At 36.0% G+C, this 15,196-nt stretch overlaps 1 protein-coding gene across 4 annotated transcripts in view; it reads right to left on the bottom strand.

The window, feature by feature from the left end:
* Window positions 1–4,703: 4,703 nt before the first annotated feature.
* LOC122024823 (beta-galactosidase 6-like) overlaps window positions 4,704–15,196 on the bottom strand; it is a 30,636-nt gene continuing 20,143 nt past the window's right edge. The window contains exons 11-19 of one of the 4 annotated variants that reach the window (XM_042583536.1): window positions 10,730–10,894; window positions 7,487–7,704; window positions 7,277–7,386; window positions 7,083–7,192; window positions 6,581–6,688; window positions 6,349–6,444; window positions 5,564–5,772; window positions 5,168–5,492; window positions 4,704–5,084 (exon numbers count right to left, since the gene is read on the bottom strand). In XM_042583536.1, the coding sequence (XP_042439470.1) occupies window positions 4,977–5,084; window positions 5,168–5,492; window positions 5,564–5,772; window positions 6,349–6,444; window positions 6,581–6,688; window positions 7,083–7,192; window positions 7,277–7,386; window positions 7,487–7,704; window positions 10,730–10,894 (1,449 nt within the window). In that variant the 3' untranslated portion in view covers window positions 4,704–4,976. Of the gene's footprint in view, window positions 5,085–5,167; window positions 5,493–5,563; window positions 5,773–6,029; window positions 6,278–6,348; window positions 6,445–6,580; window positions 6,689–7,082; window positions 7,193–7,276; window positions 7,387–7,486; window positions 7,705–10,729; window positions 10,895–15,196 lie in introns of those variants that run through there. The other 3 variants (XM_042583537.1, XM_042583540.1, XM_042583539.1) reach the window with 3 other exon arrangements.

The raw sequence follows: 15,196 nt of genomic DNA, 5'->3' as shown, positions 1-15,196 counted from the left end.
TACTCTTGCCAAGCTGGTTTTGTACTTCATTCTTGAATTCTTTGAACTTTTCAAAGGATTCAGACTTATGTGTCATCAAGTACACATAACCATATCTACTGAAGTTATCAGTAAATGTAATGAAGTACCTATAACCTCCTCTAGCAGCGATATTGAAAGAGTCACATACATCAGTATGTATAAGACCTAACAAGTCAGTCGCTCTCTCACTATGTCCACTAAAGGGAGTCTTGGTCATCTTGCCTAATAGGCATGACTCGCACCTCTCATATGATTCAAAATCAAATGAGTCCAGCAAACCATCTTTATGGAGCTGGGATAAGCGTTTGTCATTTATATGACCTAAGCGACAGTGCCAGAGATAGGTTTGGTTCATGTCATTTGACTTGAACCTCTTGGTACTTATGTTATAGATAGGGCTCTCAAGGTCTAGAATATAGAGTCCGTTCATCAGAGGTGCACTACAATAGAACATATCATTTAAATAAACTGAACAACATTTGTTCTTTATTATAAATGAAAACTCTTTCTTGTCCAAACAAGAAACTGATATAATGTTTTTAGTCAAGGTAGGCACATAACAACATTCATCTAATTCTATTACAAGCCCAGAGGGTAGAGATAGATAGTAAGTTCCTACAGCAACAGCAGCAACCCGTGCTCCATTGCCTACTCGTAGGTCTATCTCGCCCTTCGTCAATGCTCTGTTATTTCTCAGCGCTTGTACATTAGTACAAATGTGAGAAGCACATCCGGTATCTAATACCCACGATGAAGAAATAGAGAGATTGACTTCTATAACATTTATACCTGAAGTAGAAATCTTATTTCTCTTCTTCTTAAGATCTTCCAGGTATCCTGTGCAGTTCCTCTTCCAGTGCCCTGCTTGTCCTTGATACAATTGACGAAGATGTTCAACCATATCATAAGCACCCATCAACTCGTGTTGCTTCTGAAGCTCAGAGTTCATGGTTGCGAGCATTAGACATGATACATCTAATGCGTCATCTTGATGCTTCTTATAAGCATCTTTGTCTGCTCGCGTGGCATTGGCAGGAGGAGCCTCCGGAATGGGCTACTCTAGAACGTACAGTTTATGTTCTTGGGTGAGAACTATTCTCAGATTCCTATACCAGTCTAGGAAATTTGCTCCGTTGAGCTTGTCCTTGCCAAGGACAGAACGCAGAGAGAAGGTGTTCGTGTTTGACGTCATGGTAATCTACAACAGAAAAATGCAGAAAATAAATAAACATCATATTCTAATAATCACTTAATTAGGCCTTTTAATTAAATGATGCTCCCACTGAATTCTATAATTCATATGGGACAAGATCCACATCATACTATGCCTTGAGTTAGCTTTGGGTAAATCGCCCATGACTTAGTATGATCAGTAGGTAACTAATTTACCAATTACATCTCTATGCAACTCTTGTTTATAGGATCAAGATCCGCATTTATATTAAAACTCGAGTTAGCTTTGGCTAATACGCCCAAGAGTTAATATAAACATGATTTTGTCCTATCTACCAACAATTGGAAAATGCCTATAGTTAAACTCGATCCAATTGAGTTAACTAGTTACTTAATCTAATTGAGTTGTACTCACCCATGCGTTGATAGGCGGGACCAAAATTGTCCCTCCGTACCCTACCAAGATAGTATACGTTGCTTTACTTTGGCAGATTCAACAACAACATGCGATCGAGATAGTGATAGGTATCACGGCATGGTAGGCATTAGAGTTGACGTGATTTAGATCTAATCTAATCAACAATGTGCATCATATACTCGATTTAGATCTAATCTAATCGTTAGGGTGCATCATGTACGCGATTGATCGAATCGAATCGTTGAGGCACTAATTAACTACTTTACTAGCATGCATCAAATACACACACACAAGAAATTAATTATACTATTTGTGATTAGTCATGGCCCTACTACGATCTTCTCAAGCCAATGAGAAGATCGGATGGTCAACCTAGGGTCAACAGCTTCTTCAAGCTCCTCCTTTTAACCACCTTGTGTTGCTCGCGCCCTCCTCGTAGCTCCGTCTCGAGTGGACCATCCACCGGCTCATTTTGTACATTACAAAAGGATGAAACTTGAGTTACATTCGAGTCTAAACTATTTACAACAAGAATATAAATGAAGGAAGACACGACACGCAGGTCACGAATCAAATACAACACGCACAATCACATGACGGCACGCAGGCCGTATTATGAATTACAACACAAATATTCCAATCAAATTGGGTCTTTTGGGGCCATGACCATCACAAATTATACATAATTCTAAATTATGTAATTTTCATAATTTTCTATAATTTTAATACTATTTTACAATTTTTATGAGTAAAGAATTCCTGGCGGTCCTGATTAGCGGTTTTCGGGCGCAATCGCAGAACGAATCCCCTTGCGGGGTTAGGGGCAGTACCCCTACCCGTGATATAACCATCGCGAGTGTTCCTTAGCAATCCTACAGTGCCTTAGCCCGCTGTCCCAAAACATTTTGGGGCGAAACCTTGCCGTTTCGGAAAAATCTTCTCGGTAGTCGAAACCTACAAGTGTCTAAACACTTGTGCTTCGCTTCTACGAGAAAATTACCCATAAAAACTATAAAATTAGAAATTTCACAGAAACTTACAGATCTGCTATTTTTCATAAAAATACAAATTAAACTCATACAAGACTTCGCACGTGGCTCTGATACCACTGTTGGGATTTTCAAGCCGCAAAAACCGTTTTCTCGCGTTGCGGAAACCCCGATTCCCATGCCACCGGATCCGTGCAAAGTAAAATAAAACAAAATTTTACGTGTACGAGTTTCTTACATCTAGATCTACACTAGAACTACATGGTTGAGAGATTTTACCCTTGATGCGATGCCCTTCGCAATCCCGCTCGTCCAAAGGTTCGCCGGATCTCGAGATCGTCAAGTGTACGATCCTCTATGCGTATTCACACGAACAAACTAGGTGGAGAAGACCAAACAAAGGTGTTCTAGCACCTTAGGTGGTTCGGCCAAGGAGGAGGAGAGGGAGAGGAGAAAATGAGAGGAGGAAGAGGATGGAATGAATTGGCTTGAATGAAAAAAAAATGAATTCATTCACTCCACAATAAGTGGCCGGCCACATTAAGGAGCGTAACCTCCTTTCTCATTTAATGTGGCCATTAAAGAGGAGATTTGTAACCTCCATGAGGTGACACACACATGTGCTAAACTTAATGATGTGTAACACCATTATTGGCCACTTAATGCCAACTCACAAATGAGGTGGCATATAGTCAAGTCAAACTTGACTTTTCATTTTCCTCTCAAGTCAAGTCAAACTTGACATTATAACTCTCATGGTTGATCAAATCCAACCATTTGATTCAAGCCAATTTAATATAATGAATCTAATTCATTTAATTAAATTGATTCAATGAGTCATAATCTAAATTAGACTCATTGAACACATGAATCAAATTGAGTCCAACTCAATTAGTTCAATTAAGATTACTCTTAATCCAATTTGATTCATCACATGAATCTAATCCTCTTGGTTGAACCTAATCTCCATCTAATTGTCTTTTATATGTGACCCTATAGGTTCTTGTAACGTTGGCAATGCTTCTAAACCCATTTAGAAGCATAAGTAATGAGCGATATCTAGCAACACATCATTACTACCCAAGTTACAAGAATGTTGAGATCCAACATCACCTTGTAACTACTAATTGTGACTCCTCACAAAATATGACATTGTCCTTTTATCCTAGACATCTAGATTGATCAATATGAGGCATAGACCGTGTCATCCTCTAATCAATCTAAATCTTGAACTCCAAGTAGACTCACTCAATCAAATGAGCTCAATATCTTATATTGATTCATTTGGGCATGACCATGCACTTAGTGGTCTCACTCTATCAAGAATATCGATGTCGCTCCCGTCATATAAGAGGGATAGATCCCATCTACATCACTCACATCCCTCTGCATTGTTTGTTACATACCCAGTAATCGCCTTTATAATCCACCCAGTTATGGGTGACATTTGACGAAGTCAAAGTACGTAACTCCTTATGTAGGGAACCATGGTGACTTCAGATCCAAGGACTAGTAGTTATACTAATAGCCACATGAGAAAGTATATGACACTCATATAACGATCCATGATACTTTCTCATGGCGGGTCATTCAGTATATATTCTCTAATGCATACTCATGTGTCAACTTGATATCTCCATATCCATGACTTGTGAGATCAAGTCATCGAGTTGACCTACATGCTAGTCTCGTCGCATTAACATTGTCCCTGAATGTTAATACTCGACTAGGAATGATTAAGAGTAGTGTTCCCTATATCATCTCACTATCGATTCAACTAACCGATTGATATAGGTAAGAACATTCTACTCAAGGACGCTATTATACTTAGTTATTTGACACCAATACAAGTAAGTATAATAACCAAAAAATAAATACCTTTATTTATATACAAGAATATGATACAATGAAACTATACAACAATCATCAAATGATTGGCTCTAGAACTCTAACTAACACATAAGTCAATTGACATCGGACAGGATAATGATTACCCTACAGACTATTGAATCTGTTAATTCTTACACGAATCCTAATTTCCATAACTCTCATGTTCTACTCATATACTCAAATCATAATCCAATATTCAACTCTATATAATATAACAAATATAATCACTATTTTACATAACTTTGCTTTAAGTTTACTTTTGTTATATGCATAATTAAAATAGTTTATTGGAATTGTTGTTTGATATCTCTCAATTTCAAGCTACAAAGTACAAATTAGTTTCAATAACATAATATATTGAAAGTTTATCGTCCAATTTCTAAACTTATGTAGTTTTCATCAGCTGTCCTTTTGCTTCCATCTTCTGTACATTTTATTCCCGCCACTCGGATTAATTGAATGCGCAGCCTTAGCTTCTCATTCCATCAAGAGCACGCAGCTTCGACTGCAAGGCTCTTGCTAACATTTGCACATGGATCGCCAAATAACTTAGTTGATACCTCCACATCACAGCTCTTCGCACCAACGCATGCCTAAAACCATTACATCAACTGTTAGCTGATAATCAAAACAGTTCATTTCTAGCGAGAACATTGAGCGGTTGCAGGAACGGTACCTCCTGAACAATAGCAAGAGCTGATGAACCTCTGCATTTGCCATGCTCGTACCTCCCGCAAGTGCCGGATGGAGTGCCAAAGCTTGCAAATTTTACTGAAGAAATGACCTGCCTAGAATAGGGACATTCAAGATGGAGCACTGGTACCTGGTTCTTTGCAGTATTCCAAGCATCCACTGGTGCTGGATGAGATTCGGAAATGTATCCACAAAGGCTTGTTGTTTGCCTCGTAGTGAAAGATATCTTCGTCGGATCACCACCCATTTCCTCGAAGAGAATAAGTTTATTTTTGCCGGGTTGAATGAACGAACGAGGAACATGATATCTGTTCATAAGAGTATAAATACATGATGCTGAAAAAAAAAAGATGCTGTAGTTAATATAATGCAATTGTACAGTGTTTGAGACGGCTTTCCACAGTTCTTTAAGCACTTGTCAGAACTGTAAGCGCCTCTATAGTTGCACAACGAGCAGCCAGTTTGTGGGGCAAGATATGCTGGCCAATACCGCCCAATGCTTTCTCCATTTACCCATGCCATACCCTTTCTCATACCGGTAAACTCTATTGCAACAGGATCATTCCCAGCAGGGGCATCAAAGTCAGTCTGCAAGGAAAATTTTGTTGGAGATGACTTATGGAAAATACACTTAACATGGTTATCCTTAAATCAGATAAGTCATTATTGTTCAACAATGAGGAAATGTTACTAGTAATACAATCCTACAAAAAACAATCAATTCATAGGCCACTTTAACAACTCCTTTGTTTCATCTCTATAATAAATTAGTTCTTTTATTGTCTCTAGAATAGGTTTTTTTTTTTTTTTTTTTTTTGCATTGAAGCATTTTCAGGTTAATTCTCTCATAGTGATCATCCTTATTCTTTATTTTCATCTCATATTTCTTAAAGGATAGAACCTAGTGTCCCTGTCCAATCAATAGTTCTTACTAAGAACAATTAGGTTTCCCTTATCCGAGAATTATGTACAATTATAAAGATGATAGTTATTATGCTAGGTAGACAGGTTTACTGAAAAAATACTTGAGATGGCAGTTTTCTTCATCCTTCTTCCAACCACTTCGGTGTCTCATTTCTCCGAGCAATCATTGCCAGTGATTTTGTAGAGAAAAATAAATTTGAAGAGAATGTACAAAGGCAAAAAGAGAACTCAAGGACTGACCATGTACCATATCAAAGGCGAATTCTTCGGCAAGACATCTTGTGAAATCCATATTGATGAATCAGACAAGCCCAAATCTTCGCCTCGAAGTCCAATCTGAATAGAATGGTACAATGGTGCAATGAAATAAAAGTATACATCCTAATTTATGTTTTCACATCAATTAAGTATTATAAGTTTACAAAATGCTTTGGACTTGAGTTTTCCCAGTAACATAACAAAGAGAAGATACCTGATATGTCCACAAGTTTGAAGATAGATCTATCCTGCCGCTTTGGCCCTTCAACAGCACAGGACCAGTTACTCCAGCACCCGATAGGTCAAAAAATGGACCATAGTTCTAGAGAGAAATTTCAAACGAAACAAAAACAAAATATAAATCCAACTTTAGAAAGAAAAAACACTAAATACCAATTCAATAATCCTTGACTGAGAAACATTTATATGTTATCCTATAATAAAGCACAGAACTTGCTTTTACTGTGACAATAGATCACCAAATTATATCATATATGATCCTCTCAATTACAAAAGCTTGTATATTAGATGGTTCTTTACTGATTCTGGCATATAAAACCTTGTAGCTCAAGAGGTTAGGTTCATAAGTGAGCAAAAGTTCCAAAACTATGGTAACTGTATCTAGATCTTTCATGATAGGGAGTTCATGATCCAATCATATCAGTGAAATAAATACATCAAATGAACAGAACAAAAATGATGTGAACTGTGACTACCTGAAGACCAACTGTCACACTCAAAAGATCAATAATGTTCTTTCCTGGGACAAGTGATACTGTTGTCTCCAGGAAAACGTTTACATTATCACTGTTGCCTATCCCACTACCTGTGCAAAAATTCAACAAATATGGTTAATTAGGCATCACTATCAGGGAAAATGAGAGATACAGAAAGTCAAAATGCAAATAACCTGTTGACTGCCCATTAACAAAAGCATGGAGGACATGGCCAAGAGATTCCACATGTAGTATAGATTGAGTTTCATTGAAAAGAAATGGTTCATTTCCAGTTATATTGACACTGTAAAACATGTATGAGAGAGATTTAACTATGATTACAACACTAAATCACCAATGATGCAGAGATAGATTGAATATACAGAAACAGAGATACCTAATACCTTATCGAATACCAGAGGTAATCACTGACATCACCAGTAGTATTTATCTGCTCAAGTAATCCTTCTCTTTTAAAAGCACTGGTCTTCGAGATACCCACAGGTTCTTGGACATATTTCCATCCTGACTCAGTTATTTCAGAGGTAAATATGGGTTGATCTGATTCCTGACTATAAGTCTTTACATATTTGGTCTCTGAAAGAGTAGCTTGAGAAATTATCTGTCATTGGTGCAGTAACTAATCAAATAATTGGGTCAAGACCGTGCAATCTAGAAAGTACCATGAGAGTTCATTTATCATTGGTTCACCGATCTTCAACTATTCAAATATATAGGGCACTACAATTCATACAAATCAGTAAAAAAGCTAACTAAGTCTTTTTTGACAATTGAAGCTGTTTTGTACAAATTTGAACCTTCAATCTCTTCTGTCCCTAAAATTATGCAAGTTTGATAGTCTTATGAAATAAAATTCCATGACGTTGATCTTTTGATCGGGGTTCAAAATCTCGGACTCGATCTTTGCCTATGTCAATATTCCGATGTATGGTTTTGGTGGTAAATTAGAGGTGGAAGGAGGAATGAGGTGAAGAAGAAAAAACTAAGACAATTATTCAATGTTTGCTTTCCATCTGGAATGCTACAATTTTGGCATTATCATCTATGGAGACAACTATGAAGAAAAAAATAATAAGATTATCTCAATTTTAGAATGACAAGAGATGTCATGTTGACATGAAATAATACTCATCAACATGATTGATACAATGGCATAGCAGATGCTGTCTTTGTGCTAAGTAGTATCAAGTTTTGTAATTTATCAGAACAATACATTATGACTATTTCCCTTGGCATTGTATGAGATTTAAAACCATGCTTTTGATTAAGGTTTAATATATCCTAATATCAAGTCTCCATTGCTAAATGATGCTAGTATGTTTTATTGTTGTTCTGCATCTCAATGGGCATAAGTTGTCTTGGCTCTTTAAGATGAAACATCAAGATTTTGATTCATGTTTTTGACTTGGAGCAATGTCACTATTAACGAAGCAACTTTTCAATTTAATTTTTCTATCATCATTCAAACATTAGCAAATGCCCAAAGGCCCCCCAAGTTGTATGGACTTTTAAGGAGATCCTCAATATACAAAAAAAAAAAAAATAGAGAAGATGTAATGTTCAACGGCAGGAGTTTGATAGACAAGCATCAGAATAGTCTACAACCATTATAGGTGTACTGGAGATAATACTTGGTAATTTAGTGATAGCTTTGAATGCGAGCAAGAATTGTATTCCAATACAGGAGTACCTAAAATGGAAGCCAATACAACAATTATAGAGTTCTAGTGTTCTACCATACAATGGATTTAGTGAGTTGAATGGTAGCATGGTCCAAGTTATGAACATTCCTAAATTTAAAATTGGATTATTTTCATTTAAGCTTCAGGTCATATATGGTTTTTTCCATTTTTCTTCTGTTTTTTATTCCTTGAGACATTCTAATACATAAAGATGGGTGTGATGTACACATTGCAAATTGCAATCATGTGTGCTTGTGGAATTTGAAAGTTGAGAGTTAGCTTTGACCAAATTTTGCATCCTTTATTTGACTTTCTTGTATAGATATATCTTTCATACTCATGAACACACATTAACATTGTTCAACATGCTCATAAAGAAGATGCAATGTTGAATTAATTAATATCATAATAACTAATTACCGATAGAAAATGTGAGACTTTCTTTTAAACCAACTTTAAATTGGATCATCATTATCAATATGCCAATTTGTTACACTAAGTAGATGACAAGTCCTTGATGAGAAATTTAACAAAGATAATGACAATTTATTTTTCACAAGAGTAGTTTCCAACTAGAAAGGCCACAATTTTGCAGGAAGAAAAAATCCATAACTCTTACACTGTGTTGAAGTGAGGAAAGAACTCGAGATGATTAGAGAATTAAATAGTTGCTACATGTATTACCCCTCCACTAAATTTTATCTTGAAAATATGGACTATATATTCTAACAATAATCTTAAAGGATTGGAATTTACCAGGTTCCCTAATCAAGTGGTATCATAGTATCCATCCTCGTGCTAGGCAACTAACATATATTAGGTCAACATTGTTGGAAATTGCCAACGAAAGGGAAAAATGAAGGTATCGTACATGCCTCAAATCGGATCCTTATCTTTACTAATTTGCAAAATATTTCTGCTTTGTGCGGCTTGGACTAATTTCCTGAAGATATGCAAGATGCGTGCTACTATAGTGGTATATAGCTACAACCTATAAACATCTTAAAGTTATAAACCATGCGGCAAGTTCTAGCTACCAAACGGAATACATGTTTATAATTTCAACACAACCTATTAGTCTAATATTAATGATAACTTCAGCCATATTGTTTTTTTTTCATGTGAATTATTTTGCTAATACCGAAAATAGCACGGTTATCCAGGACTTGCAATATAAGCTTGCAAATACTAAATTTGCAATTGATCAAGTAGGATATTTTGCTTATGCCTATCATCTGAACAAATATTTTTTGGTGAATTTGTATTCAAAACAAAAAAAAAAAAGGAGATTTAGAATTTGCAAGAATACAAAATGAAGTCTTATTTAACAAAGAATAATTATTAATCATCTCCACCCGATAGAATCAAACCTCATATTAACCAAATAAAGATACAACAAGTAATGGTTGAGCATGATTTCATCATCTAACTAGAATGAATTATTGAAGAGTGAATGTTCTACCAGTGCATAGTTTTGGAAACAACAGTCTTTGCATCACACTACATAAAAACAAAGTGTTCATGTAAACCTTACCGTCATGTCAAGGGTCCACATATCCTTGTCTACTCGATAAAAAAAAATGAGCCCAAAAAGATGTTCATTTCAGCAATAAACATTTTTAAAATATGGATAGGTAGAGGATTTGGCCTATGTATTTCTGGCATAAAATCCCAATTTTCTCCAAAGTTATTTTTCTACATCTAATTATATACTTCATGTCCTTGCACAAGAAAAGGAAATATTGAAAGGAATTTGGATCATTTTTTACTAAATATAGACCAAAATATCGTAGATATCAAGCAAGGTTAAATTTTCTAGGTATATTGAAGCAAGGTTAAGACTTTGAAATCAATAAATGGTTCAAGATCATGAAATTTAATGCTTAAAGGTAAAATTTGATAATTTAGAAAATTTTACAATTTAAGAATTAAAGATAGTTTTACCTGTGCAGTATTGAAAACAACATTTTCGCAGTCAGGAAGAACACTCACAGACCATGCTGCTAAATGGTATGTTTTACCATAAAAAGTAACAATCGCATCAGAGTTGGAATTTACATTAGCAAGAAATGCTGCACAGGTCCCAGAGGATGTCTTATAAACATGAGCCTAAAGTATGCAACGTTTTAGTAAAATGGGAAAAATATATATAAAATAATAGTAACGAATGAAACATAATGAAACAGAAAGGAGATCCCGCTAAGGTTAATATGACCACTTATTTCCATCATAGTATGAGAATTGTAAAATTTACATGCGCAAAATGATTTTAGAACATCAAAGATAGCCACCATGACAATAAGCCCTGAATCCAAACTATTTTGGTTCTGGCTACATATATCTTATTTTGCCAGTCAACTCTATGGCAAGCTATAAAATGCCAAAGATTACTCAAAATTCCACCATCTTGATGAATGAAATAAGATAATGAAACATGTTTTTGCTAACCAATACATATTTGTAAATTTTGCCTAAGTGTGGTCAACTGAAAGCCCAAAACACATAGGGAAGCTTGGGTAGGGTTCAATTCAGATTAAGTCAACTTTGTAGAAAAACTTCCTAACATGACTATTGTACAAGTTGGCAAAGTCACATGTTAGTCTTCATGTGGATTCCATTCTTGTATTTTTTTTTGTACTTTGTTATACAAATTAGATTAATTACTAAAGTTATCCAACAAATTGATATTTTAATCTGGTGGTCTACCTACATATTTGTTTAACTAGTTGGTACCTATTTATTATATATATAATTAATACAAATATGGACAACAATATATTTGAATTTCGAGTTGACTTCATGCCCCATGTCTAGCTTAGCATGTAGTAGCTAATAAAATGCTTGGGTGTGGGACTCTATAATCTTGAACTTTGTGAAAACAATAGGAAACAATCATAATGTAGTCTCCCTTGGCAATCTCAAATTCTAGATTCCTAGTGATTAGACAACATTTTCATCCAAATTTCATGACCACCAACTTCAGATTTTAAAATACTTCTGCAATAATTCACATATTTCTTGATTTAACAAACTAATTTGGATTATAATCATTTATTATTCTATATAATTCTTCAATACATTAGGGTGAAATTGTATCAAGATAGATCTTAATATTGGATATGCAGAGATAGATTTGATTGGTTCTCGTTAAATAGGAGATTGAAATCAGGATATTGCATTTGTTGTCGAAGCAATTTGATTTAGTAATGAATAATCAAATTAGTAAATTGAAACATTACCTTTGTTATACATAGCTAATAACTCAAATGCTTAAGCACAATTTAGTAGTCATCTAAACCTATAACCCTTTTCTTCAGCCTACATACAGCTCTCCATATGGGAGTAAATAAGTGTCATAATAAGTAATGACTCATCTACATAACAGAAGTGTCCCATTAAAACTCACAAGTTGATAATAGTGCACTTCTAAGCTTATAAGCCCACTTCATCCCACAACACTCCACGCGGAATTATACCACGAACTCAACCAAAAATAGAGACGAATGATCACTTTCAATCAAATAGTAGGAAAAAAGTAATTAAGGGAAATAAAATGTAACAAAATTATTTGCATCAACACAACAACATAATATAAAAAGAAAGTTCATATTTTTCTAGAATTAGGAGAAAAAAAGAGGGTGACTGAACATGAAATTGAACAGCCTTTGTAGTGGGCAAACTTCATGTTTTTTTTCCTAGTCTTACTATCTAAGTTTGAATCTTTGATCTTCTTAATTCATTTGAGACATAAATTAGTGTCTATCGATGCTCATTCAGACGCCCAAAAATTAAGTCTATCTGATGTTTCTTGATCATGAAGCTTGACCTGACAATTAAATAATGTAATTGATTTAAGACAAATTGAAGGAAGAAAATCAAATGCACTCAACTTTGTCTTTACCCACAATTATTTGTGGAATTTTCATCCCCCAAAAATTTATTTTCTTTTTTAAAATGCTTCCTAGAGCTTCAAGAAAGTCAAAAGGTATCCTAAATTTTTAAACTCCAATTATTTTGTCTTATTTTCATTATATCATTTAATAGAACTGAGGAAACTCAGCATCATTATTTTGTTAGATAGTGTAATAACGTTAGTGGACAGGGATACAATTTGAAATGAATGGAGAGCATTTTGACAATGATAAACAATTTAGGCAGAAAACCAAAACAACGTCCTTTTATCCATATCGTCAAAAGGGTGTTCCTCTTTTACAATTTATTAAAACAACACCTCACCATAATTTGATACCTAAATACCCATCTGCACTCCACCTTGTAGCAGCTTTAACCAAAGCTACACCAACTTGGGGTAGATTTAGTCAAAGGTGCTCCAAGGTGGTGAAACTTTTGTCAAAGTTGTTAGTGCCCCTAGAACAGTGAATCTTCAAAGTGGAGCAACTTTGGTCAAAAATGCACCACCTTGGAGTAGTTTTGATCAAACTTACTTCATGGTGGATAGTTCAATAATTGACAAGTGGAAAGAAAGTCCATTAGGTGTTAGCAGATGGTGAAGCCTAATAGGGGTTACATTGAAGGAAGTCTCAACAAGTTACATTGCATCTAAGGCTAGACAAGTGGAAATTATAGTGCAATTTGCACTAACGGTCTAATTTCGATTTTGAAAAATGACAAGTGAGTTAAGTTAGATGTCTTTGTGATCTAAGTACTTTACTAAGTGTGCAGGAGTTGACGGATCTGAAGGACTTGACACTAGGCTGAAATCTAGCTAGGTCCGTGGGACTGGATAGCTGGTGCGAAGTTCAAATAGCTCAACGGACCGACCTGATCTCTAGCGAGAAGTCCGGTTGGGTCTGCGGGACCTAACAACCGCCAAAAGTCCAGTTAGATCTACGGACCTAACAACTGGCATGAAGACCTGATAGGTCATGAGGCTAGTAACTACAAGTTGGTAAATAAAGGTAAGTCACTAGAGGAGAATGACTCGATGAGGACGCGTCCCGATTGAGGGACAGTAGGCGTCGGCCCAGTTTAGGTCCATTTCGGATCCCTAAACTGAGACCTTTTACTAGATCCTGATCTCAGGGAGACATGATCTAATTACTACTCAGTATTATTGTGCTAACAATTATCCTAAGGTTATTATTTGGTTTATTATACTAACACGCTTTGCAAGACAAGAAGAGCACAAAAAGTTTCGGGTGAACAGTACCCGAGACGCCTTCTAGGAGATGGAAGGTGCCTTCAAGCATTGGAAGACACCTTAGGACTACTCATGGAAGACGTCTTCGGTACTTTAAAGGTGCTTTCCGCAGGATAAAGTTCAGATTTCGTCAAAGTTAAGGACCGGGCTGTTCGGAATCAGACTTGCCACATTGGAAGTTCCTTCAAGGCCTTTAAAGGCGCCTTCCATGCTCAATAAAAGGAGTGCTCGCCCAAGTCATGATATCAATCACTCATACGAACTTCTGCGCTTCCGATTGGACTTTCGACTGCTTCGACTTCCTACTGCTACTTCAAAGAATTCTGTCTGCCACCAAGCTGTGCTTCCAAGTCATCCAATCAATTCAGCAGATCGACAGGAACACACAAGGGCACTCTAAAGTATTGGTAAATTTAAACAGTGTTGCATTCTTTATATTACTGTTTAAAAAGGGAAGTGTAGGCTGTTACACTGTCCTGTCTTTTGTACTCGATCCCCTTTTTCGGTAGTTCCGGAAGAGATATTTAGTGGATTACCCATCGATAGGTCCGAAAGACCTAGGTCTTGGAGTAAGAGTCGCCGAAAGCTCTAAACCAAGTAAAAAATCCTTATGTTTGTGCTTCTTTCATTTCTGTCTACTTCTTTTCCACAGCGTACTTTGTTTTAAAAACGAAAAAGACAAGTTTTTCAAAACCACATGATTCCCCCCCCCCCCCCCCCTCTCTCACATGCGACTCGATCCAACAAGTGATATCAGAGCCAAGGTTTTGCTCTGAATTGGTACAACCACCAATCAAGCCAAGGGGAGTTGCTTTATTCTTTGGATTTCAGTTTTTTGTATTCTATTTGAATTGGTAAAAATTTACCTCTTTAAATAATTTTTTCTCGTTCGGTTTTTACTCGTAGTGCAACACCACTCGAGTTCCTTGATATCCTTTTTATTTTCTTAAACTCTGCTAATCCAAGATCAAGTAACACAAAATCCTTGGTACCTTCCTCTAGTTCTCTATTTCAGTGATAAATGGCCCAAAATGAAGGATATTTACTATTCATCCGCTCCTATTCAACGGGGATGATTTCTCATATTGGAAGAAGTGGATAGAAATGTACCTAAAGACCGACTTCGACCAGTAGTTCAGCGTCACCAAAGGATACAAGGCGCCAGTTGACCACAACACCGGAATTCCCATGGACACGAAAAATTAGAATCTGAGATGAAGAAAAAGGCTCAAATCGACTTCCAGACCCTT

The sequence above is a fragment of the Zingiber officinale genome, chromosome 9B, assembly GCF_018446385.1.
Source record: "Zingiber officinale cultivar Zhangliang chromosome 9B, Zo_v1.1, whole genome shotgun sequence".
Classification (NCBI taxonomy): Eukaryota; Viridiplantae; Streptophyta; class Magnoliopsida; order Zingiberales; family Zingiberaceae; genus Zingiber; species Zingiber officinale.
Note: the sequence above shows the minus strand (reverse complement) of the source record. Positions and strands in the feature narration are given on the sequence as shown.